This window comes from Mobula birostris, chromosome 4 (genome assembly GCF_030028105.1).
Source record: "Mobula birostris isolate sMobBir1 chromosome 4, sMobBir1.hap1, whole genome shotgun sequence".
NCBI lineage: Eukaryota > Metazoa > Chordata > Chondrichthyes > Myliobatiformes > Myliobatidae > Mobula > Mobula birostris.
This window is the reverse complement of record NC_092373.1, coordinates 126,199,081-126,225,084: the sequence shown is the minus strand read 5'-3', so window position 1 is coordinate 126,225,084 and position 26,004 is coordinate 126,199,081. Positions and strand designations below refer to the sequence as shown.

General features: G+C 40.8%; 1 protein-coding gene across 9 annotated transcripts in view; it reads left to right on the top strand.

The window, feature by feature from the left end:
• Positions 1–26,004, top strand: part of LOC140196016 (E3 ubiquitin-protein ligase MARCHF1-like) — a 606,033-nt gene that overhangs the window by 542,745 nt on the left and 37,284 nt on the right. For all 9 annotated transcript variants that reach the window (XM_072254716.1, XM_072254709.1, XM_072254707.1 and 6 more), the window contains one exon: positions 4,430–4,610. In XM_072254716.1, the coding sequence (XP_072110817.1) occupies positions 4,430–4,610 (181 nt within the window). The remainder of the gene's footprint in view (positions 1–4,429; positions 4,611–26,004) is intronic.

The window sequence follows — 26,004 nt, the reverse complement described above, 5'->3', positions numbered from 1 at the left end:
CTATAACGTCTAATGAAAGGCAATAGTAGTAGTGTTTATCATTCATTGTTGTCAGTGTGTTCAAAATGGCCTATTCGTCCTCACAATAATCAGCTTCCTTTGTATTTACTACATGGTTGTTCAACCTTTTATTAACTGAGAGTTCAGCAATTTCCACATAAGCAAATGAAATCACGTAAGTTTCATATATTATTCAGTATTCATTTATTTTATTTATTTATTGAGATACAGAACAGGCCCTTCGAGTCGTGCCACTCAGCAATCCCCTGATTTAACCCTAGCCTAATCATGGGACAATATACAATGACCAATTCACCTACCAACTGGTATTTCTTTGGACTGTAGGAGGAACTGGACCACCCGGAGGAAATCTATGCAGTCACGGGAAGAATGTACAGCCCCTCACAGGGAGCAGCGTGAAATGACCCTGTGTCGCCTGTACTGTTGAGCGTTGTGATAACCACCACACTACCATGCCGCCTCAGTTAAATCCATTCATTGATCCCCAGTCAAAGTATGTTGAAACATTCAAACTGTTGATAAACAAAACGTAAAGTAACAATAATCATTGTAAAAATTTTTACTCGTAAGTCAAATTACAGAGGGAAATCATTAGGCACAAACTAAAATTGGACCATCAGCATTGCATTTTACATACAAAAGCTTATTGTGGAACACCATTATTAGAAACCATGTACGTAGCACATTTTTCTCTATTTTGAGATCCTAGAGCAGTTAAACATACAATTCTGATATATTTATTCAAATGTAATATTGTTATTTTTGTTAAAACATCATATTCTGGTATTCTTTATTTCTCTCCATATCCTGTTGATCAGGTTGCAGTATCATTAATAATGATTAGAGATCAAGAAAACAGGGGAATCTCTGCATCCACAATGCTCCACATTTATTACACCTTACTGTACAGTTATCTACAAACACTGCTTCGCCATCATTCAATGCAATATACTACACCTTATCTTTGCTAGATAGGCTGGAGGGTCAAAGGGGTTGGTGGGTGACAGGCAGGATAGTAGTGGGAATTGGGGGCAGGTATTGGGTAATCACAAAAAGAAAACAGAAATGTATTCAACATAAGGTGAGTAGGTTAATGGGTCACGTGGGTGTAATTGGGTGATATGGGCCTATTTGGGCTGGAAGGATCTGTTACTGTGCTGTATCTCTAAATAAATAAAATAGAATAAGTAAATAACAACATGTGGCTTTTTAACACATATATTTCCTTGTAAAGCTTCTAAAGGAAAGGTGAGCAGGAGTCATTGGCCCATCTGCTGAGGTAGGTACCATTTCAAGCTATTCACACTGCCAACTCAAAGCTGCTCCTTTCCTCTCACTCTTACAAAATTTGAACGTATATCCAACTATTTTTGCTTATAAATTTCCTCATATCCTGTTTACCCAAGTCTGCAATGACATTTCTACCTCTCGTGTTCACCCTCAACAAATACTCTTTATCCATCTCCATCAAAAATAATTAACTAAAAACATCCAGAAGCACTTCTAAACATTTTAAGAATTATTAAAAAAAAATAAAACCAGAACAATTTCTTTTAAGTAACTTCCCTTTGCACATAATAGCAGCACAGCACTGCTGACCTGGGTTGGTTCGTTGCGGACCTCTGGCACTGTCTGTGTGGAGTTAGCACGCTCTCCTAATGGATGCTCTGCTTTCTTCCCATATCCCAAAGGTGTACAAGCTGGTGACCACTGTAATGTACCCCCCCCCCCGCCCCCCGGTGTGTGAGTTGAAGAATCTGGAATCAGAGCAAAGTTCAAAGTAAATTTCCTATCAAGATACATGTATGTCATCATGTATTACCCTGAGATTCATTTTCTTTTGGGCATACTCAACAAATCTATTGAGTAATAGCCTTAACAGTAGCAATGAAAGTTCGCCCGACTATATTCAACCAGAGTGCAGAAGACAATTGTGCAAATACCAAAAGAAAAAACAATAATAATAAATAAATAAGCAGTAAATATTGAGCACATGAGACGAAGGGTCCTTGAAAGTGAGTTAGTTGGTTGTGGGGAAACACTTCAATGATGAGGCCAGTGAAGTTGAATGCAGTAATCCCCTTTTGTTCAAGAGTTTGATCGTGAGAGGTCGTAACTGTTCTGGACCCTGGTGGGCACTTGTACATTCTTCCTGATGGCAACAGGGAGTACAGAGCATTTCCTGGGTGATGGGGGTCCCTGATGATGGATGCTGCTTTCCTGCAACAGTCTTTCATGTAGATGTGCTCAGTGGTTGGGAGAGCTTTATGTGTGATGGACTGGGCCATATCCACTACTTTTTGTAGGATTTTTCATTCAAGGGTGTTGGTGTTTCCTTACCAGTAGGTAAGATTGGTGTTATGGGGTATTTATTTATCAGGTATGCTCTTCCTAATTCAATTTTCTTTGCTCATGAAGTAAATCTCAAACTTCTCCAGTCTAACCTTGTAGCTGAAATTACTCATCCCTAGAATATTACGGTAAATTTCTTCAATACTCTTTGTAAATTGCAGTGACCACAAGTGGACACAATAGTCATACAGTCTAATGACTGTTTCACAAAGGCTGAACATAACTGCCCTGTTCTTTTAACCTAAGCTTCTTTCATGAAACCAAGAACACCATTCGATCAAAGGACCGCACTGCTTTGTGGGTTTGTATTATTCCTCTCAGTGTATTATGACATAAGAATACAAGAGGCAATATTGGGTTGCAGAGAGTAGAACTCCAGGACATCAGCCAAAAAATGGCCCCTTCCCTGGAACTACCAATGATAAAAGAGCAACTTCAGTGACATTGACAACTTCATTGGTGATCCTTACAATCGAACTTTTTTCATTAACTGTCCATCAAGCACCATTTAGTAAAGAAAAACACACAAGAATAGGGTTTAAAGTAGATAGTGTGGGCATGTTGGGGAAGCAGATGTCAGGAAGGATGGAAATGATGTTCACCCCAGTGGAGTGTGATTTTGTAGAATGCTGCTTCCTTATTCATTGAGGCTTAAGTTACTCAGCGAAGGGTAAAGTCAAGTATGATGTGCCAAGTGGTAGTGCATCTATCTCTGAGTCAGAAGGTCAGAGACTTAAAGTTTATTATGGAGACATGACACTATGTTGAAGATGTATTAATCAGGGTGAGAGGTGAATCAAAGTCCCTCTCTGGTTACTCAAGCAGACACAGAAAGCAACACTTCACACTTGATGAACATTCCTCTGAGCCAATAGATTTCTGGTCATATCAAGACGCTGGTCCAGGATCAGTGTCTAAGTTTCTAGGTTGCTCACCTCACCCCATTATCATTGAAGAGGAGAGAGACCTCAGGTAGATGGGAACGTCCACTGAAATAAATAATTATCTCTCCCCCCCACAACTCCCGGGGTTGTGATTGCATTGGTTTCTTGCAGTAAATTGGAGGGGTTCGGGGAACGTTGTATCTTATGGTGGGAGAACACATGAAAAACTCATCAAAGTACATGAAAGAAAACATAGAAACATAGAAAACCTACAGCACAATACAAGCCCTTCGGCCCACAAAGCTGTGCCGAACATGTCCTTACCTGAGACGTTACCTAGGGTTACCTATATCTCTCATTTTTCTGAGCTCCATATACCTGACCAAATGACAAAAAAAAAATCTGCTATAAAACTGGCTTCAAGTAAAAGAAATCTGATTTCAGATTCCCTCAGTATCTCTTTACTTAGTTCAATTGATCCTCACAGCTGCTGCATTGACTAAATTGCAGACTGTTATTCTGAGTCAGGGACAGTGAAGTACCATACCAGCTGAAAACTGACAGGGCAAATGGCCCCATTCCATTTTTATTGACCAATAAATCATCATTCATAGTGAAGATGAATTTTATCACTTCAATTTAACCTCATGAATTAATATTAGGCCATTTTTTTATTGTGAATATGCATACTTAACCAAGCATTCAGAGTTACAAATGTTCATTTGATTGTATTTTATTCCCCAAGCATTTTACTGTGATGACTAATCTAATTTCTATGGGAAATGGGAGCAATTGAGCTCACATTTTAAATAGCTTCCAACAGTAGCCTTTCATCGCAGAAGAAAACGTGTGTTAATCACTTGCATTAATTCTGCACTTCACATCCAACCAAAAGGTTTGCTTCCTTGACAGAGAATTATCCCTTTCTGAGGTAAATGATGATAGTCAAATCAAAGGAGTACCAGTAGGACTCAAATCCTGGTCCATTAGGGTGGAAAGTAACTGCTGAACTCAATGCTATTAAACTGTAATATTCATATTGAATGGAAATCACTTGTATGGGTGAAATAGATAATTCTACATTTGGTGACCAGCATCTGTCCATGACATTCTCATCTTATTAGCATTTTTTTCCAACACCACTGAATTTCACTGAACCTCTCTTCTCTCAGGATCTGCCACTGTGAAGGAGATGAGGACAGTCCACTCATCACCCCTTGTCGCTGCACAGGGACACTCCGTTTTGTACACCAGGCCTGCCTGCACCAGTGGATCAAGAGCTCTGACACGCGCTGCTGTGAACTCTGTAAATACGATTTCATAATGGAGACAAAACTCAAACCTCTGCGTAAGGTACTCCCTTCAGAAATCGCTCACCAGCTTCTTCTTCGTAAGACTGAAGGATTTGTTGCATAACTCTAAATAAGAAATATATTATGATTTTATTTGAAATTACAGCCAAAATTCAGAAATAATGAAGGCAACCCAATGTAAAATTGATTTTGAATCCTTATATAATGCATCCTACAAATAATTTTACCTAGATAAGTTGGATTTTAAGCATTGCCACACAGCTGTTAAGGTTAGCTCTACTTGAGAAAAGCTCATTTATGTGATACCATATCAGTAATGTCTACCTTTCATTTTATACCAATTTACATAAAAGTAATGATTCACCTTAGTTCTCACAAACCTGCAAGTAATTACTCAATTGATTAATAGCTAGATAGTATTTTCATTGCCATTAGTTTGCTCAATCTAGTTTGGATCATCAACAATTGGTCGCATCGATTGAATATTCTGCACAGAATGTCTTTCCATGGTGAGATTCGAAAGAAAATGCTTCAACAGCCTTACACATTAAGAGCGATGTTCATAGTTCCAAAAACAATTATAAAAAATTTGGCAGAGTCACTAATGACACTTGCTGAAGAGTTCTTAAATCCACAGTAAAGTCTTTATGTACATAGCAGATTAATATTTACCATTCAATCACAATAATGAGCCTCTGTGGGCAAACAATTGAGATTAACCTGTGGTTGCAACAAGTGATTTTCTCTTCAATTAGATGTGCGTTACTAACTGGGTAAAAGTTGGCAGTTTTCTCAAAGCTGCAGTGATATGCAAAATTATCTAAATTGCTGCAATTAACAAATGTCTAACACAATTGTCTAGGATAAAAGAGGTGCATTTCTTAGCAATCATTTATTCAGGTACAGTAATACATTCCTCCATGTTCCTTGAGTCATATTATGGCAGCAGAGCTGTGTATCAATTAATTATTCAGAGGTTTCAGGGTCAGTGCAGTGAAGACAAATAGCTCAGATTTTTAAAAGAAAATTTTGTCTCCTCTCATTTTCACTCGTTGCTCTTGACACACATTTTCTGTTGACTCAGAACCTACTGGCAAGTACACAGCACTTGCTGTTGTTATCCATTAGGAAGGTACTTAGTGCTGAGAAAAAATTTGCCAGGAGTTATGCTGGATACAGTTTTACTGGATAATTTTGGGATCGTCGCTTTGGACATAAATAATGAAGATTACAGTAGTGTATTCACAAAGCACAATTCAAATGAAATTGACACTGCGAAGTATAAAGTGTAAAGTGATTACTGTGGAACAAGGCCAATTTGGCCCACACCATCTCTATGTAGGACCAATGCAGTTAGTCCCACAACCTTGCATTACAAATTATTTCCCCTGGTATGTGCATCCAGCTTCTCTTTGAATACTTACTGCCCGTTATGCTGCTGGTGCTTAGAGCAGCAATGAATGTCCTTCATTTCTGTCTGCCCCTGGCCATCATAGCGTCACACACACATATAAAAGGATTCTTCCTTGCTACTTCTGTAACAATCCTTTGACCAATCATGAGCTGGACGCCTGAACCTGGAGGACCAGTGGACCACTCCCAGTCTGGCCTCTACCCTTTGACCTGTTTGGTATGGGTGACCCTACCAAGAATCAAAGCACAAGACCCTGACTCCAGCCAGCATAGCTCTCTGGATCATTGAGGCATGAAAGCCTCCAAACCATGACAAGGATATGGCCCTCCTGGAGGTTCTTTTTGAATGCTACAATTGAAACTGCCACACTGCCCAGCAATCCCCCAGTTTAATCCTGGCCTAATGATGGGACAATTTACAATGCCCGATTAACTTGTCAACTGGCACGTCTTTGGACTGAGGGAGGAAACTGGAGCACATGTAGGAAACCCACGCGGTCACGGGGAAATCATACAAACTCCTTACAGACGGGCGTGGAAATTGAACCCGGGTCACCTGTTCTGTAAATTGTTGTGCTAACCACTACACCACCACGTTGTGAAAAGAAGAGAATGAGAACATTGTAGTAACATTTAAGACTGGAAATTACAATTGGAACACTTCACTCGCCACCCTACTTTCTAGGGAAGCTCAATAGCTCAATATGAGCAGCAGAGTCTTGCTGCCTCACTGCTTCATTGCCCCGTGTTCAACCCTGACCTCTGGAGATGTTTATGTGGAGTTTGCACATTCTCACTGTGATCATGTGAGGTTCCACGAGGTGCTCTGGTTTCCCTTCCACATCCTGAAGATGTGTGGGTCGGTAGGCTATTTAGCCAATCAGTTACCCCTAGTGGAGGTGGGATGGGATTGTGGGAATAGGTTATAGAAGTTGTTTTCTTTAAACTGCCAATGCTATAAAATTAAAATATACACAGAAAATACTCACGATGTTAGGCAATTCTGATGACTTGACGTATTGTCTCTATCCACTGTGGTGTGAACGGCTGAGAATTTCCACCATTTTCTGTTTTTTATCTTATATTACATGAAATATTGGTGCACAAATGGAATTGCTCTGTGAGTCAGCATAGATTCAGTGGGCTGAATGGCCTTCTGCAGTAGATGGTAAAAAAAAAAGAGGATAATGAAATTTTAGAACCCTCTAATCAAGAGGCTCAAGAGGATCAATCGTTGAGTTCGTACAAAACAGAGATCTTTAGATTTTTGGATAGCAGAGGATCAAATTAGGGCCTGGGGTAGAAGGGCAGTCATTATCTTAATGAGTAGTTGGACAGGCATGTGATCTTCTTTGGATCCTAATTCTTGTGTTATAGAACACAGAACAGTACAAGACAGGAACAGGCTCCTCAGCCCACAGTGTTGTGCCAAACCAGCTAAAAAGTGAGTTTTTAGAAATCCCAAAAACTAATTTCTCCTACCTACACCATGTCCATATCCTTCCATCTTCCTTACATCCATGTGCCTATTGAAATGTCTCTTAAAAACCTCTAATGTATTTGCCTCTACCAACATACCATGTAGCTCATTCCACCACTCTCTGAGTAAAAAAACTTCTCTCTCTTGTGACTCTTGTGTAAAAGAATTCTATGGAAGGGGAACTTGTCTCAGAATATCACAGGAAACCTTATGTTGCTCCTGTATACAAAACAGATGTGACTTAAACCCAGGAATGAAAGAGTAATCAACAAATAAAGATGTAAATGGTAGGAGCAGGATTCCAATAAGAGGCAGTGATTGAAAAGAATCTGAATGCAGATATCATCATTCTTAGTGAAGCCAACATGGATTCTCAAAGAATAAGTAATTTTAATTAATCTGATAAAAACCTGAAAGGGTAACACAAAAAGTAGAATATGGAAAGCAGCTTGGAGTACTTTAATTCCCAGAGCCATTGATAAACTTTCACACAGACACAAGGTAATGCTTGAATCAAGGTACAAATGGCTGAATGGGTATTAATCTGTCTACAGTGCAAAGAAGAGAATAGATCAAAAGCACAAAATAATCTGCAGATGCTGGGATCAAAGCAACACTTACAGTATGCTGGAGGAACTCAGCAGGTCGGGCAGCATCCATGGAAACGTTTCCACTGATGCTGCCCGACCTGCTGAGTTCCTCCAGCGTACTGTAAGTGCTGCTAGAGAATAGATCAAGCCAAGTCAAATTTATTGTCATTTAACTGTATACATGTATACCATCAAACGAGACAATGTTGCTTGAAATTCCAGCATCTGCAGATTTCCTCGTGTTAATGTTTCTCCAGACCAGGGTTTTAAAGCACAGTAGTACATATAACACACATACTGCATAAGACATAATAACTCAGGAAAGTGAAGACAAAATCTGCAGATGAATTTTGCATAAGTAAACAAAGTGCATAAGTTAAATATTGTAGAACAGATTAACCGTTGACACTTTGAATGCGATGCAGCAGGAAGTTCAGAAGCCTAATGGCCTGGGGGAAGAAATTGTTTCTCAAACTGACTGGTCTCCTGCCTGATGGTAGAAAGTCAAAAAGGATGCTGGATGGATGGGTGGGATGTTTGATAGTACTAAAGGTCCTGTGTACGCTCTTGATAAATATCCCCTATGGATGATAGGGAGACCCCAATGATCTCTATGATCCTCTCAGCTGTTCTCACAGTCCTTCGTAGGGACTTCTGGTCCGATGCTCGACTACTCCCATACCGGATGGAGATGCACCTTGTCGGGATGCTGTCAGTGGTGCTCCAGTAAAATGCAGTTACGGAGGAGGTGGGAGCCTTGCTTACCTCAATCTCCTTAGGAAGTGGAGGTGCTGCTGTGCCTTCTTGTTCAGGGAGGTGATATTAAGGGAGCAGGTGAGGTCATCCATGATGTGAACTCCTAGGAACTTGATGCATTCAACTCTCTCTATGGCAAGCCATGTATTCGCAGAGGGGGATGGTTCATCTGCACCTTCTTGAAGTCCACGATGACTTCCTTGGTCTACCCCACGTTCAGACTTGCGTTGTTTCTCTCACACCAATCCACCAGCCACTCCACTTCCTCTCTGTAAGGAAGGTTAAGTAATTTGAAAAGAGGTGGTCAGTTATGAATGCTGAATTTAGCACCCAATAAAATTTGCAAATGATATCAAGCTAGGAGAGGTATAAATACTGAGGAAGAATTCAAAAATCTCAAGGAGACATTAGAAGCTTTCTGGCTTGTCAATTCAGTGACAAATGAATTCAAGGAAGAAGTGTTTCATTGGAATCTCTGCCATTTTCCTGCTGAAGTTATAATAAACTTTCTGCCAGAATATTTGCTCACAATTGAAACAGCAAGAAGTAATATCTTCCGGTTGTGTAATTGAAGCCTAATCTTTCCCTGAGTGGAGCACTGGAGGTTGTCATATCCTGTGTGGTGCTCTGTCTGAGGGTAGGTATAAACCTGGGACAAAAAACAAGGAAGAACTCAGCAGGTTAGCAACTGCGGAAGGAAATGAAGAGTTGCGTCTTGGGTCAAGACCCTTCGTCTGGATGCCGTCTGACCCGATCAGTTCCTTCAGCAATTTTTAATCCAGGTTTCAGCATCTGCAGTCTTGGGTCAAGACCCTTCGTCTGGATGCCGTCTGACCCTATCGGTTCCTTCAGCAATTTTTAATCCAGGTTTCAGCATCTGCAGCCTTGCATGTCTGTGGACGCTGACTTGGGATCTCGAATCACCACTTGGGAGTGCCTGTCATGAAGTACTCTTAGGACAACGAGATCTAGGTGTTCTTGATCATCAGTCACTGAAAGCAAGCATGCAAGTACAGCAGGCAGTGAAGAAAGCTAATGGCATGTTGGCCTTCATAACAAGGGGAATTGAGTATAGGAGCAGAGAGGTCCTTCTGCAGCTGTACAGGGCCCTGGTGAGACCACACCTGGAGTACCGTGTGCAGTTTTGGTCTCCAAGTTTGAGGAAGGACATTCTTGCTATTGAGGGAGTGCAGCGTAGGTTCACAAGGTTAATTCCCGGGATGGTGGGACTGTCATATGTCGAAAGATTGGAGCGACTAGGCTTGTATGCTCTGGAATTTAGAAGGCTGAGAGGGGATCTTATTGAAACATATAAGATTATAAAGGGATTGGACACGCTGGAGGCAGGAAGCATGTTCCCGATGTTGGGGGAGTCCAGAACCAGAGGCCACAGTTTAAGAATAAGGGGTAGGCCATTTAGGATGGAATTGAGGAAAAACTTTTTCACCTAGAGAGTGCTTCAGAACGCAGTGGAGGCCAAGTCTCTGGATGCTTTGAAGAAAGAGATGGATAGAGCTCTTAAAGATAGCAGAATCAAAGGTTATGGGGATAAGGTAGGAACTGGATACTGATTGTGGATGATCAGCCATGATCACAGTGAATGGTGGTGCTGGCTCGAAGGGCCGAATGGCCTACTCCTGCACCTATTGTCTATTCTTTCTTTTTCAATCTTTTTATTAATTTCAAAATATAGAAACAAAACATAGCAATAATACAAATAATATGAGATGTATTGTTACATTTAAAAAAAGAGTAATTGCAAAACCAAATAGTGGAAATTACCAAAACTCCCATACATGTAAAACTGATCACGGATAATATAAAGCAAAAAAAAAAGGAAAAAGACAAAAAAGGAAAAAAAAACCCATCCCAAAAGAAAAAAAAACTAAACTAAACTAAAAGACTTGGGCAAAACTAACAACTTAAAAATGGAAAAGAAGAAAACCTCAGCGTCGACGCCTCCACTCCCCTCCAACAACAGTACAGAGAAATAAAACCAGTTTGGAAATGATCAAATTACATCAAATGAAAATGCTGAATAAATGGCCGCCAAATTTTTTCAAACTTAATAGAAGGGTCATAAACTGCACTTCTAATTTTCTCCAAATTCAGACACACCATAGTTTGTGAAAACCAATGAAATACTGTAGGAGGGTTGATCTCTTTCCAATTCAACAAGATGGACCTTCTAGCTATTAAAGTAAGAAATGCAATCATCCTTCGTGATGAAGAGGTTAAATTATTTGAGTCTATCATTGGTAATCCAAAGATAGCAGTAATTGGATGAGGTTGTAAGTCTAGATTTAGGACCGTTGCAATACTATCAAAAATATCTTTCCAATATTTCTCCAACAAGGGACATGACCAAAACATGTGAGTTAAAGAAGCAATCTCAGACTGGCATCTGTCACATATTGGATTAATATAAGAGTAATAACGAGATAGTTTATCTTTGGACATATGAGCCCTGTGAACTACTTTAAACTGTATCAACCTATGCTTAGCACATACAGAGGATGAATTCACCAACTGAAGAACTTTTTCCCATTTTTCAGTCGGTATATTAATCTCAAGTTCTCTTTCCCAGTCAGCTTTAATTTTATTAGAGGCATCAGGACATAAATTCATAATTATATTATATACAATCGCTATTACACCTTTCTGAGAAAGATTTAAGTCTAAGATTTTTTCCAAAGTGTCCATTGGATATGGGTGTGGAAAATTAGGAGAGACAGTAATTAAAAAGTTTCTAATCTGTAAATATCTAAAAAAGTGAGATCTGGGTAAGTTATATTTATTAGAAAGTTGATCAAAAGACATAAAACATTTATCCAAAAATAAATCGCGAAAAGATATTATACCTTTGGTTTTCCAATCAAAGTAAGCTTGATCCATCATGGAAGGTTGAAAAAGAAAACTTGATATAATGGGACTTGCTAGAATGAATTGATTAAACCCAAAAAATCTTCGGAATTGAAACCATATACGTAAAGTATGTTTAACTATTGGGTTATTCATTTGTTTATATGATTTAAAAGAAGTAAAAGGAAGTAAAGTTCCTAAAACCGAACCCAAGGAAAACCCTTGTAATGAATTAGATTCAAGATTTACCCAATGAGGGTTTAAAGATGCGTCCAAATCTTGTAGCCAAAATTTTAAATATCGAATATTAATTGCCCAATAATAGAATCTAAAATTTGGGAGGGCAAGTCCCCCCTCCTTCTTGGATTTCTGTAAATATCTTTTACCTAACCTAGGATTTTTATTCTGCCAAACATATGAGGAAATTTTTGAATCCACATTATCAAAAAAAGATTTTGGGATAAAAATTGGAACCGATTGAAATATATACAAAAATTTAGGCAAAATGATCATCTTAATAGCGTTAATCCGACCAATCAAAGACAAAGAGATTGGGGACCATTTGGTAAATAAAAGTTTAATCTGATCAATTAAAGGTAAAAAATTAGCTTTAAATAAATCTTTATATTTTTTGGTAATTGTTATCCCTAAGTATATAAATGAATCAGTAACCAGTTTAAATGGTAAACGTCCATAAATAGGTACATGCTTATTTAAAGGGAATAATTCACTCTTACTAAGATTCAATTTGTAACCAGAAAAGTTACTAAATTGAGCTAACAGATCTAAGATAGCAGGAATTGACTTCTCCGGGTTAGAGATATATAACAACAAATCATCTGCATATAATGATAGTTTATGTATTTCATTTCCACGGGTAATACCAACAATATTTGGCGAGTCACGGATAGCAATTGCTAAAGGTTCAAGAACAATATTAAATAGTAAAGGACTAAGAGGGCAACCTTGCCTAGTACCACGAAAAAGACGAAAAAAAGGAGATCTATAATTATTTGTACAGACCGAGGCTACCGGGGAGTAATATAACAATTTAATCCAAGATATAAATGTCAAATTAAAATTAAATTTCTCAAGAACATTAAATAAATAAGGCCATTCAACTCTGTCAAAGGCTTTCTCAGCATCTAATGAGATAATACATGCCGGGGTAGTAAGTGAGGGGGTATAAACAATATTCATTAACCTCCTAATATTAAAAGATGAATAGCGATTTTTGATGAATCCGGTTTGATCCATGGAAATAATTTGAGGTAACACCTTCTCCAGTCTAGTAGCTAGAATTTTTGAAAAAATTTTTGAATCTACATTCAGAAGAGAAATCGGTCTATAGGATGCACAATCCGTAGGATCTTTATTCTTTTTAAGAATTAAGGAAATAGAGGCTTCATAAAACGATTGTGGTAATTTACCTAAACTAATTGCTTCCTTAAATATTCTAGACAACTTAGAAGAAAGAATGGAGGAAAAAAATTTTAAAAATTCCACTGTAAACCCATCGGGACCGGGTGCTTTACCGGAATTTAATGATGAGATTGCAGTTATTATTTCTTCCTCTGAAATGGAAGTTTCTAATGATAGGCAATCTTCGGGAGATAGTTTCGGAAAACTCAATTTACTTAAAAAATCATGCATGAAATTAGAATCATGAGGAAAATCAGAATGATATAAAGAGGTATAAAATTCTTGAAAGGTTTGGTTTATCCCAACATGATCAACTGTGAAAGTATCATCCTGTTTGCGGATCTTAGTAATTTGACGTTTAACCGAATCAAATTTCAATTGGTTAGCCAGTAATTTACCCGATTTATCACTGTGAATATAAAAATCACTTCTAGTTCTCATTAATTGATTTTCGATCAAGGATGTTAATAATAAGCTATGTTCCAATTGGAGTTCAACTCTGTGTTTGTACAGCTCCTTGCTAGGAGAAATAGCATATTTTTTATCAACTTCTTTAATTTTATCAACCAGTAGAAGTATTTCATTGTTAATATGTCTTTTCAAACCGGCCGAATAGGAAATAATCTGACCACGGATATAAGCTTTAAAGGCGTCCCAAACAGTTCCGTTGGAAACTTCATCCGTAGTATTAGTTGAAAAGAAGAAATCAATCTGCTCCTTTATAAATTTGACAAAGTCCTGATCTTGAAGCAAAATAGGGTTAAATCGCCATTGTCTGGTAGTACAAAAGGCATCCATTAACTTGATGGAAAGTTTCAATGGAGCATGATCTGAAATAGCAATAATGTCATAATTACAATCAACTACATATGGAATCAAACGAGAGTCAATCAGGAAATAATCAATTCGAGAAAAAGAACGGTGAACATGTGAAAAAAAGGAGAATTCCTTATCATTTGGATGTAGAAATCTCCAAATTTCTGAAATCCCAGCATCCAACATAAAAGAGTTGATAATAGTAGCCGACTTATTCGGTAAAGCCGGACTACTTGTGGATCTATCCAACATGGGATTCAAACATAAATTAAAATCACCGCCCATTATCAACATATACTCATTTAAATTAGGAAGGGAAGTAAGTAAATGTTTAAAGAATTCAGGATAATCCACATTCGGAGCGTAAACATTAACCATAGCGACCTTTTTATTAAAAAGTACCCCCGTAATTAACAGAAATCTGCCATTAGGATCTGAAATGATGTCTTGATGAATGAATGTAATTGAGGGATCAATAAAAATTGAAACGCCTTTAATTTTGGCTTGAGCATTTGAATGGTATTGTTAACCCTTCATAAAACTTAAAGAAGCGTTGACTGTCCTCTTTCCTTACATGAGTCTCTTGAGCAAAGATAATATGAGCATTCAGTCTTTGGAATATTTTGAAAATCTTTTTCCGTTTTATTGGATGGTTTAAACCATTTGTATTCCAAGAGACAAAATTAATAGAATGAGCCATAACTAAAAATTAATCCTTTGGTGAGTAAGGGGTTAACCATAATGTGAGCTCATGAAATCGGAAGAGGAATACATGATTAGAGAGGAACCGGAAACCTCGACACTGGGGACATCTTTGTAGTTCTGAATCAGCCCAATAGAAAAAATTAAAAAAGAAAAAGACCACTTCCTCCCCCAACCCCAAATAGAAACCTGAACTGAGCCAGAGAAGGCTGAAAAAAGCGCTAACTAATACTAACTTTAACCCCGTTTCTGCAGGGGGCAACTCCAAAAATATATGTTAGATAAGTGACCGCCCAAAGACTAATATGTGAAAAATAAACAGTATTGTAAATTAGTCTCCATAGTAAAAATTACTAAAATATATAAAATAAAAGAAACCAGTATCAGTGCATATGATTAGTTAATTATAAACGAGTAAATAAAAAAACGCTTCCAAAATAAGAAAAATGGGTTATGGGAAGAAGAAGCATAAGAACATGGCGTCCCGAAAAAAAAAATAAAAATTATAAAAAAAGAAAGACAAGTCGCCATTTTAATTATGCGAAAATCAAAAATAGGAAGCACATAACTACAAATGACCGTCGGATCGGATCATTAGTAATAACAAAAAAGGATAGATTAAAACAAAAGGTTAACTAAGGGAAAGTGATGTTATTCACAGAAGATAAATATTCTATATAAGCTATAGAATAATCACTATAGTAAAGAACAAAGAACAAAAATCTTAAACTTATAAAAAACCTTCATCGCACAGTAGTAGAAGGTTTATTTTGAAGGAAAACACCAGAGAGAAAAAAAAATTGGTGCTGGAAGCACCCGACACAGATTAAGAGAGGGTATCTGTATCAGATGGGAAATTATCATCCAAAAAGCTCCGAGCGGCAGTCGTAGAACGGAAGACACGACGATTTCCATCGGGAAGAGAGATTCTGAGTCGTGCAGGATACAGTAGTGCCGGTTTGAGATTTTTTTGATAGCATTCCGACATTAGAGGTTTAAAAGTCAGTCGTTCCTTCATCACTTCAGGACTGTAGTCTTGAACTATTCTGAAGGAATGCTGGTGATACTTGATCATCCCTTGTCGACGAGCGATCTGGAGAAGTTGTTCTTTAACATTAACATAATGGAAACGAAGAATAACTGGTCTGGGTTTGGAAACAGCCGCTGCCGACTTTACCCACGGTATACGATGGGCACGATTGAGTAATGGAGGATCGTTGGGAAAAACTGAACCGAACGAATCCTTTAAAAGTTTAGCAAAGAATATTACAGGATCTCCAACCTCAACATCCTCGGGTAGGCCAATTAAACGTAAATTTTGTCTTCTCGATTGATTCTCAAGATCAGTAACTTTGGATTTAAGTTGTTGGAGCTGTTTAGTAGTCGAAGCTAGATTCTTCTCTAAGATCTCAACTTTTGTATCCGTCTTCTGAGATTTAGTATCCAGCTCAGAAATTTTTGCATCGTGTTTTTGAACATCAGCATTCAGGAATTTCAACGATTCCGTGATTGATTTTAAATCTTCATTAAGGCTTTGACGATGTTGTTCAAATTGAGCAGTTAAACTTTCCGATAATCTTATCCGATGCTGCTCAAACATTTTCTCCAAACACTTCACCATAACTTCGTAAGTTAATTCCGTTGGTTTAGAGTCACCTTTCTTCTTTCCTCCGTTCCCATCAGCGTCTTTCCCATCTTTGGTTTTAGATCTCGTACTCATTTCTTTAAGCTCAAAAGTTGCGATTGACAAAAGGAAGTCAATTAATCGATAATTCAGAGAGATAAAGTAAGTCTTCTGGTGTACTTAAAGTTGATTAGATCAAGGAGATCATAGGTTAAAAAGGATAACGGGAATGGTGCGAAGCCAGAGAGACGACCTCACTCCATGAGCGCTCCCTGCAGAATCCCACCTATTGTCTGTTGACAACAAGGGTAACACACACACAAAGCTGGAGGAACTCTGCAGCTCAGGCAGTATCTATAGAGGGAAATAAACAGTCAACATTTCGGGCCAGGTCCCGATGAAAAGTCTCAGCCCAAATCGTCAACTGTCTATTTCCCTCCATTGATGCTTCCTGATCTGCTGAGATCCTCCAGCATTTCATGTGTTGGTCAAGATTTCCTACATCTGCAGAAGCTCTTGTGTGTCTGGGACAATGTGGACTCCCAGATCAGTGACGCTCAGGAAGGATTCCTTCTAAATGGAATTCTGTGGTTTTAGTTTCATCAGGGAAACTAAACTGAAAACTCAGTGGGATTGTACCTAACTGTTATGGCCAACTGACTATGTTCCGTTTCATAATCTGAAGTCCTACATGTTTTAATAGATTACAGAACAATGTGGGAGCTGTGCTTGCTTGTTGCAGCCTCAGTTTAACAGCACCTGTGACAGCTGTATACAGCCATTAACGTTTTAAGTCTGAGCCAAGCCTCTTTGATATTCTGTGAGAAACCTTTGTTATTCTGCAGCCTGTTGCCCAGTAGAGGGCACAGCAGCTCCCAAGTAGATGGGAAACATGGCTACAGAAAAATTGCACCACGTAGTGTTATATATTGTACCACTCAGTTCAATTTCTAGCAGAAATAAAATATAATGGAACACTCTGGATATAACCAGATAGTTCATACAGAACTGCAATTTCTGGTACTCCCTGCATCTGGTACACTCACCCATGGTGGGCACCGATTTTCAGTAGCGTGCAGCATACACCTGAAGGGAACGCAGATTTTTTTTTTGCACACACGCTGCTGGTGAGCCACTTCAGCAGAAAGCACCTTCCAGGGATGCCTAACCTGAAGAGGTTTGAATCTTCTCTTCGGCGTGAGTTCAGTGAGACCCTCGCTCACTGCTCCCCCTCTATGATCTCTGCTGCCTTCTGATTCTTCGATGGTGAACTCACCCAGAGGCATGAATATCAATTTCTCCTTCCACTAAAAAAATCCCCAACTTCCCCCTTCCTCTATTCCCCACTCTGACCTGTCACCTCTTCTCACTTAACAATCAGTTCTCCCTGGGTTCCCTCCTCTTCCCCTTTCTCCTGTTGTCCACTCTCCTATCCTATCAGATTCTTTCTTCTCCAGCCCTTAATCTTTCCCACCCACCTGGCTTCACCTGTCACCTTCCAGCTAGCCTCCTACCCCTGCCCCCACCTTTTTGTTCTGCTGTCTTCCCCCTTCCATCTCAGTCCTGAAGAAGGGTCTCGGCCTGAACCTTTGACTGTTCATTCATTTCCCTAGATGCTGCCTGACCTGCTGAGTTCCTCCAGCACTTTGTGTGTGGTGGTTCAGCAGAAAGAAGCTTTCATTGCTTCTGTCAGCCTTGCTTCATCATTACAGAGGTCCTAGAACCTGGCTCATACGTTTTCCCAGCTCACTCAGCTGAAGCCATTGAAGCCATTAATTTGCCGGTTACCTCCCTTCCACGATCCTGCCATTCGTCAAACTGCGCCAGCATTCCCCCTCCCCACCCACCACTCCAACTATCATTCACATCTCGTGATATACCCACCCCCCCTCCCAATTTCAACTCACCTTTTCCTCAGCCCCCACCAGCTGTCATCCTGACCCCTTGTCTGCACTGATTGGTGCCATTGCTCTAGGCCCGGGCTTCTCTCTCACACACACCACAAGCAAGGCCCCGGCCTGTTACTGCGGGTGCTTCTTTTGCAAGGCTAAATCAATAGCTTAGATACATCACTAAATTTTTCAACAGTACGCTGCAAGTAAAAATGATCTGCTCACTCCCCCCACTGACAAGAACAGGTGCTTAACAATTTTTAAGCAGCTGTCAAAAAGGCAAAAACATTGATTTGCTGGAAATTGAAAGTTTAAAGAAGAACATTACATGCTGTAAATATTCAACAGCATCAGTGGCAGACTTGGAGTTCACCTGCAACATGAGCAAGCTCCCAATGCTTGTAGCAGCTGCAGGTTCTGGACAATGTAGTCCGACAGAGTGTTTTGTGCGGCTCTTCATGTGATAATTGGTGTGATGCTGCCATCTAGAGGCAAAATACTGAGCTGCAACATTTCAGTGGGGAAGATGAGGAGAACCAGTTCTCTTGTCACTGATATATGTCCTGAGATTTGTTGTTTTACAGCAGCAGATCAGTGCAAAGACATGGAACTACTATAAATTGCAAAAATTAATTGTGCAATAAAAGTAATAATGAGGCATTGTTCATGGGTTTCTCCAAACTCTCATCCCACCCTTTCTTAGGTAAGAGGTCCAAAACTGTTCACAATACTCCAAGTGAGGCCTCACCATTGCCTTATAAAGCTTCAGCATTACGTCCGTGCTTTTATATTCTAGTCCTCGCAAAATGAGTGTCTTCCTCCACACCGACTCAACCTGCAAGATAACTTCAGGAAATCCAGTATGAGGACTCCCAACACACACAAAATGCTGGAGGAACTCAGCAGGCCAGGCAGCATCTATGGGGGCAAAAAAAGCACATTCGACGTTTCGGGCCAAAACCCTTCGGCAAGACTGGAGGGAAAAAGCTGAGGAATAGATTTGAAAGGTGGCGGCAGGGGAGAGAGAAACACCAAGCGACAGGTGAAACCTGGAGGGGGAGGGATGAAGCAAAGAGCTGGGAAGTTGATTGGTGAAAGAGACAGAAGGCCATGAAAGAAAAAAAAAGGGGGGAGGAGTACCAGAGGGAGGCGATGGGTGGGCAAGGAGATAACATAGGAGAGGGGGAAAGGGGATAGGAAATGGTGGGGCGGGGAGTCATTACTGGAAGTTTGAGAAATCAATGTTCATGCCATCAGGTTGAAGGCTACCCAAATGAAATATAAGGTGTTGTTTCTCCAACCTAAGTGTGGCCTTAAACAGACAGTGGAGGAAGTCATGGATGGTGATATCGGAATGGGAATGGGAAGTGGAATTAAAATGGGTGGCCACTGGGAGATCCGCTTCTTCTGGCGGACAGAGGGTAGATGATCTGCGAAACAGTCTCCCAATCTATGTCGGGTCTCACTGATATACAAGAGACCACACCGGGAGCACTGAACACAGTATATAGCCCCAACAGACTCACAGGTGAAGTGTCACCTCACCTGGAAGGACTGCTTGGGACCCTGAATGGTGGTGAGGTAGGAGGTATGGGGGCAGGTGTAGCACTTATTCCACTTGCAAGGATAATGCCAGGAGGAAGATCAATGGGGAGTGGGGAAGGACAAATGGACAAAGGAATCACATAGGGAGTGATCCCTGCGGAAAACAGAAAGTGGGGGGGGAGGGGAAGATATGTTTGGTGGTGGGATCCAGTTGGAGGTGGCGGAATTTGAGCAAAATTATGTGCTGGATGCGGATACTGGTGAGGTGGTAGGTGAAGACAAGAGGAACCCTATCCCTGGTGGGGTGGCAGGAGGATGGGATAAGAGCAGACGTGTGTGAAATTGAAGAGATGCAATTGAGGACAGTGTTGATGGTGGAGGAAGGGAAGCCCCTTTCTTTGAAAAAGAAAGACATCTCCTTCATTCCAGAATGAATAGCTTCATCCTGAGAGCAGATGTGGCAGAGATTGAGAGAAGAGGATGGCATTTTAACAAGTAACGGGATGGGATGAGGTATAGTCCAGGTAGCTGTGAGAGTCCATTGTTTTCTAATAGACATTGGTGGATAAGCTGTCTCCAGAGATAGAGACAGTAAGATCGAGAAAGGGAAGGGAGGTGTCGGAAATGGACCAGGTGAATTTAAGGGCAGGGTGGAAGTTGGGGGCAAGGTGGATGAAATCAACGAGTTCAGCACAGGTGCGAGAAACAGCACAAATGCAGTCGTCGATGTAGGGTAGGAAAAGTGCGGGACGGTCACCAATATAGGCTTGGAACATAGACTGTTCCACATAGCCGACAAACAGGCAGGCATAGCTGGAATCCATGAGAGTGCCCATCGCTAACCCTTTTGTTTGAAGGAAGTGGGAGGAGCCAAAGGAGAAATGATTGAGAGACAAGTCCGCTAGGCGGAGGAGAGTGGTGGTGGAGGAGAACTGGTTAGATCTCGTGTCCAGAAAGAAAAGTAGAGCTTTGCGGCCTTCCTGGTAGGGTTTGAAGGTGCATAGGGACTGGAAATCCATAGTAAAAATAAGATGATAGGGGTCAGGGAACCTGAAATCCTTGAAAAGATCCAGAGCGTGTAAGGTGTCATGGATGTAGGTAGGACTGAACCAGGAGGAGATAAAACAGAATCGAAGTATTCAAATATGAGTTCAGTGGGTCAGGAACAAGCTGAAAAAATTGGTCTACCTGGACAAGCGGGTTTGCGGATTTTGGGGAGGAGGTAGGAACAGGCAGTGCAGGGTGTGGGAACTATGAGGCTGGTGGTGGTGGATGGGAAATCCCCAGATCTTTCCCTCCCCCCCACCCCACTTTCTGCTTTCCACAGGGATCGTTTCCACACAACTCCCTTGCTGAGCACCTACGATCCATATGCCGGGTCAAGCGGATCTCCCAGTGCCCACCCATTTTAATTCCACTTCCCATTCCCATTCCAATATGTCCATCCATGGCATCCTCCACTTTCGTGATTAGGCCACACTTAGGTTGGAGGAACAAGACCTTATATTTCGTTTGGGTAGCCTGCAACCTGATGGCATGAACATCAATTTCTCAAACTTCCAGTAATGCCTCCCTCCCACAACATTTCCTATCCTTTTTTCCCCTCTCCTATGTTATCTCCTTGCCCGCCCATCGCCTCCCTCTGCTGCTCCTCCCCCCACTTCCTTCTTCTTTCTTCCATGGCCTTCTGTCTCTTTCACCAATCAACTCCCTATCGCTTTGCTTCATCTCTCCCCCTCCAAGTTTGAACTATCGCCTGTTGTTTCTCTCCCCCACCCCACCTTTCAAATCTATTCCTCAGCTTTTCTTCTCCAGTCCTGCTGAAGGATTTCAGCCCAAAACATCGACTGCTTTTTTCCATAGATGCTGCCTGGCCTGCTGAGTTCCTCCAGCATTTTGTGTCTGTTGCTCAGATTTCCAGCATCTATAGATTTTCTCTTGTTTGTGATGAGGGCTCCCAAATCCCTTTGCACCTTCGATTTTTTAAAAAAATTTTCTGCCTATTTAGAAAACAGTCTTTGCTTTTGTTCTTTCTACCAAAGTGCATGACCATACACTTCCAGGAAGTTATCCATCTGCTACTTTTTTCCCATTCTCCTAATCTGTCCAAGTCCCTCTGCTGCCTCAACACTATCTCCCCCTCACCAAATCTTTGTGTTGTCTGCAAACTTGGCCACAAAGCCGCCAGTTCCAACATCCAAACTATTGACATGTAATGTAAAAAGAAATGGTCCCTACACCAACCCTTGCAGAACACACAAGAGAATGAAAGGTCTGTCCCTCCCCACAGACTTCCAACTGGCCTTTCTTCTTCTACAAGGAGAATTGACCTGGTATTGAGTTGTGTCCCTTTCTACAATGGTCCTTCCAGGCTAGACCCCATGCCTATCAACCAGCCTATCAGAAGTGCTGCTTCACAGCTCTATCTCCAACGATCGAGGTTTAACCCTGATCTTGGAAGCTGTCTGTAGGAAGTTTGTACGTTCTCCCTGTGAGAGCATGGGTGTCTTCCCACATCCCAAAGATGTGAAGGTTCATAGGTTGTAGAGTGGGGAGAATGAGGAAAGTGAAATGGAGTTCATATTGGATTAGTGTAAATGAGTGGTTAATGGTCATCATAGGCTCAGCTGACTGTCGGGCCTCTCTCCATGCTGTATGACATTTTAACTCTGTAACCTAATGACAAGATGAAATTGCAGGATTTAATGATACAAGGGTGCTTGATATCCATACCAGCAAAGTCCCACTGCGTGGAAATCCCATTCCTATGTATAAAGCCACCATCATTTGACATCCCCACAACCATCCCAATCATGGTTCAAGCTGAACAGTACACTCCCAACTTTGAAATGCTTTGAGTTTTATACAGTTGTTACATTTGTATCACAGCCCATCTTAATATAATTGTGTTTTGATTGAATAATGCTGAATGTATAATTACTCACACCTCCGATTTACAAATTGCTAAAACCTAATGATTAGAAGGGATCATGAATGCATATTGTGCCAACGATTTGATCATATGTTAATACAAGAGAAAACAAACTTACTTGTAGCAGTCTATGAGCTCATGAACACTACCTTGCTATTTCTCTTTTGTACTATTTACTTATTGTAACTTAGACTAATTTTTATATGTTGAATTGTATCACCGCCACAAAACAACAAATTACATGACAAACACTGTATGTCAGTGATAGTAAACCTGATTCTGAATCTAAAGTAACAAGAAATCTTGATTCACTTCAACTGAAGGAAGGTTGTGTTGCAATAAAAGTATGACCACTAGATGGCATAAGACATAAGACAAAAGACAAAAACAAAAGACATAAAATTAGACCACTCAGCCTATCGAGTCTGCTCTCTCATTTCATCGTTGCTGATTTATTATCCCTCTCAATCCCATTCTCCTGCTTTCTCCCTGTAACCTTTAACATCGAGTCTAGCAAGAAGCTATTGGCCTCTGCTTTAAATATACTCAATGACTTGGCTTCCACAGCCATCTGTGGCAATAAATCCCACAGATTCACCACCGTTTGCCTGAAGAAATTCCTTTTCATCTCTGTTCTAAATGGACGTCCCTCTATTCTGAGTCTGTGCCCTCTTGTCCTAGACTCACACACTATAGGAAACACCCTCCCCACATCGACTCTGTTTAGGCCTTTCAATATTTGAAAATCGCCTCTCGTTCTTCTAAACCCCCTGTGAGTACAGAACCACAGCCATCAAAAGCTCATCATATGTTAACCCTTCCCAGAATAATCTTAGAGAACTTTCTCTGGACCAACTTCAATATCAGCACAGCTTTTAGATAAGGGGCCCAAAACTGTTCACAATACTCCAAGTGTGGTTGGCCAAAGCCTTAAAAAGCCTCAGCATCATATTCTTGCTCTTACGTTCTAGTCCTCTCAAAATAAATGCCTTCTGAAAATCCAAGTAAGCAACATCCACTGACTGTCCTTTGTCTATTCTACCTGTTATTTCCTAAAGAAATTCCAACAGGTTTGTCAGGCAAAATTTCCCCTTAAGGAAACCATGTTGACTCTGGCCTGCTTGATCATCAGGATCAGAATGATGTGCCTACAAGTACCCTAAAACCTCATTCGTAAGAATGGATTCCAGCATCTTCCCAACCATTGAAGTCAGGCTAACTGACCTTTCTTCTGCCTCCCTCTCTTCTTAAAGAATGGAGTAGCATTTGCAATTTTCCAGTCCTCCAGAGCCATCCAGAATACAGTGATTCTTGAAAGATTATTACTAATCCTTCACGATCTCTTCAGCTACCTTTTTCAGAACCTTGGGGTGTAGCTACCTGGTCCAGCTGACTTACCTACCTTTAGACCTTCCATCTCCTTAGTGATAGCACCTCCATTCACTCCTTGCTGCTGACGCTCTTAAATTTTTGGCATACTGCACAGTGAAGACAGGTGCAAAATACTTACTAATTTATCAATTTCTTTGTCCCCCATTACTCCCTCTCCAGTGTTATTTTCCAGTGGTCCATTATCCATTCTCGCCTGACTTTACATGGCTGAAAAATCTTTTCGTATCCTCTGATGTTTTTAGGGAACCTTCATTGTTCTTTTCTTTCCTCATGGTTTTTAATTGCCTTCTCTGGATTTGTAAAAACTTCCCAATTCTCTAACTTTTGCAATATTATATACCCTTGGATCCTTAAGGTTGTCATAGCCTTAGGAAGTAGTGAGATAAGCTCCCACTACCTACTAAATGCTCTTAATGGCGAGTGTTTCAAATAGCTTCTGACAACCAAGTCCAGCACCAGGCCTTCATGTATGGCTTAGCTAAGAAGCCTGACAGAACTATTTCTACTGACAGGAGAAGGAACAAAGGCAAGTTACTGGTGCATTAAAGCATGAATTACTTTGGACAGATGGGGCTCATTATTCATGACTGGCAGCTGATCTTGGAGGAGAAAATCTCTGAAGTCGAACCTCCACTGCCTGTCAACTATAACCACTCGCGGGGAAGGCCTCGGAGGTAGACCAGCAAGGAAAAACTGGAGCTGGAGTCCCTAAGGCAGTCCTAGGTGACTGGCGTCTCCAGCAACACCACTGGTGCCAAACTGTATTCGTCTCTGCCGTTCCTTTGGATTCATCAGCTGCATGGAGAGGTTAAGCCTGCTACATGTGCAGCAGCTCACTCTCCATATCATACGGCCCTGGTCTGCATATCACGTAGACAGCTGAGATGCAATACCCATGGTCAACCTCGACCAATGGAGGGTCTCAACATATGCCCTCTCTTTTGCTTTTACGCTGCCCTTGGATTCTCTTGTCACTCATGATTGCTTCATCCTCCCTTCTTAATATTTCTTCTTTCCTGGGATGTATCGATCCTGTGCTTTGCAAATTGCCCACAGCAATCCCTGCCATCATCCCTTCTAGCGTCCCCTTCCAATCAACTTTGGTCAGCTCATCTCTCATGCCTCTGTAATTTCCTTTACTCCAATTCAATACTGATACATCTGACTTTATCTTCTCTCTCCCTCTCTTCGTATTCTGCCTGGAGGATGGTGACCAGTGGTGTTCCACAGGGATCTGCTCTGAGACCCCTCCTCTTCGTGATTTTTATAAATGACCTGGATGAGGAAGTCATAGGGTGGGTTAGTAAGCTTGCTGATGATACAAAAGTTGGGAGTGTTGTGGATAGAGTGGAGGGTTGTCAGAGATTACAGCGGGACATCGATAGGATGCAGAGCTGGGCTGAGAAGTGGCAGATAGACTTCAATCCAGGTATGTGTGAAGCAGTTCTTTTTGGTAGATCAAATTTGAAGACAGAATATAATATTAATGGTAAGACTCTTGGCAGTGTGGAGGATCAGCGAGATCGTGGGGTCCATGTCCATAGAACATTCAAAGCTGCTGCACAGGTTGACAGTTTTGTTAAGAAGACGTATGATGTGCTGGTCTTCTTCAACCGTGCATTGAGTTCAAGGGCCGTGAGGTAATATTACAGCTATATCAGACCTTAGTTAGGTTCCACTTGGAGTACTGCGTTCAGTTCTGGTCACCTCATTACAGGAAGGACGTGGATGCTATAGAGAGAATGCGGAGGAGATTTACAAGGATGTTGCCTGGATTGGACAGCATGCCTTACTTATGAGAATAGGTTGAGTGAACTTGGCCTTTTCTCCTAGGAGTGATGGAGAATGGGAGGTGATCCGATAGAGGTGTATAAGATGATGAGAAAAATAGAAGGCTATCCTTTAGGGAAATTCTAGGCAGCTTCTAGAGTAGGTTACACGGTTGGCACAACATTGTGGGCCGAAGGGCCTGAAATGTGCTGTAGATTTCTATGTTTCAAACTGCAGG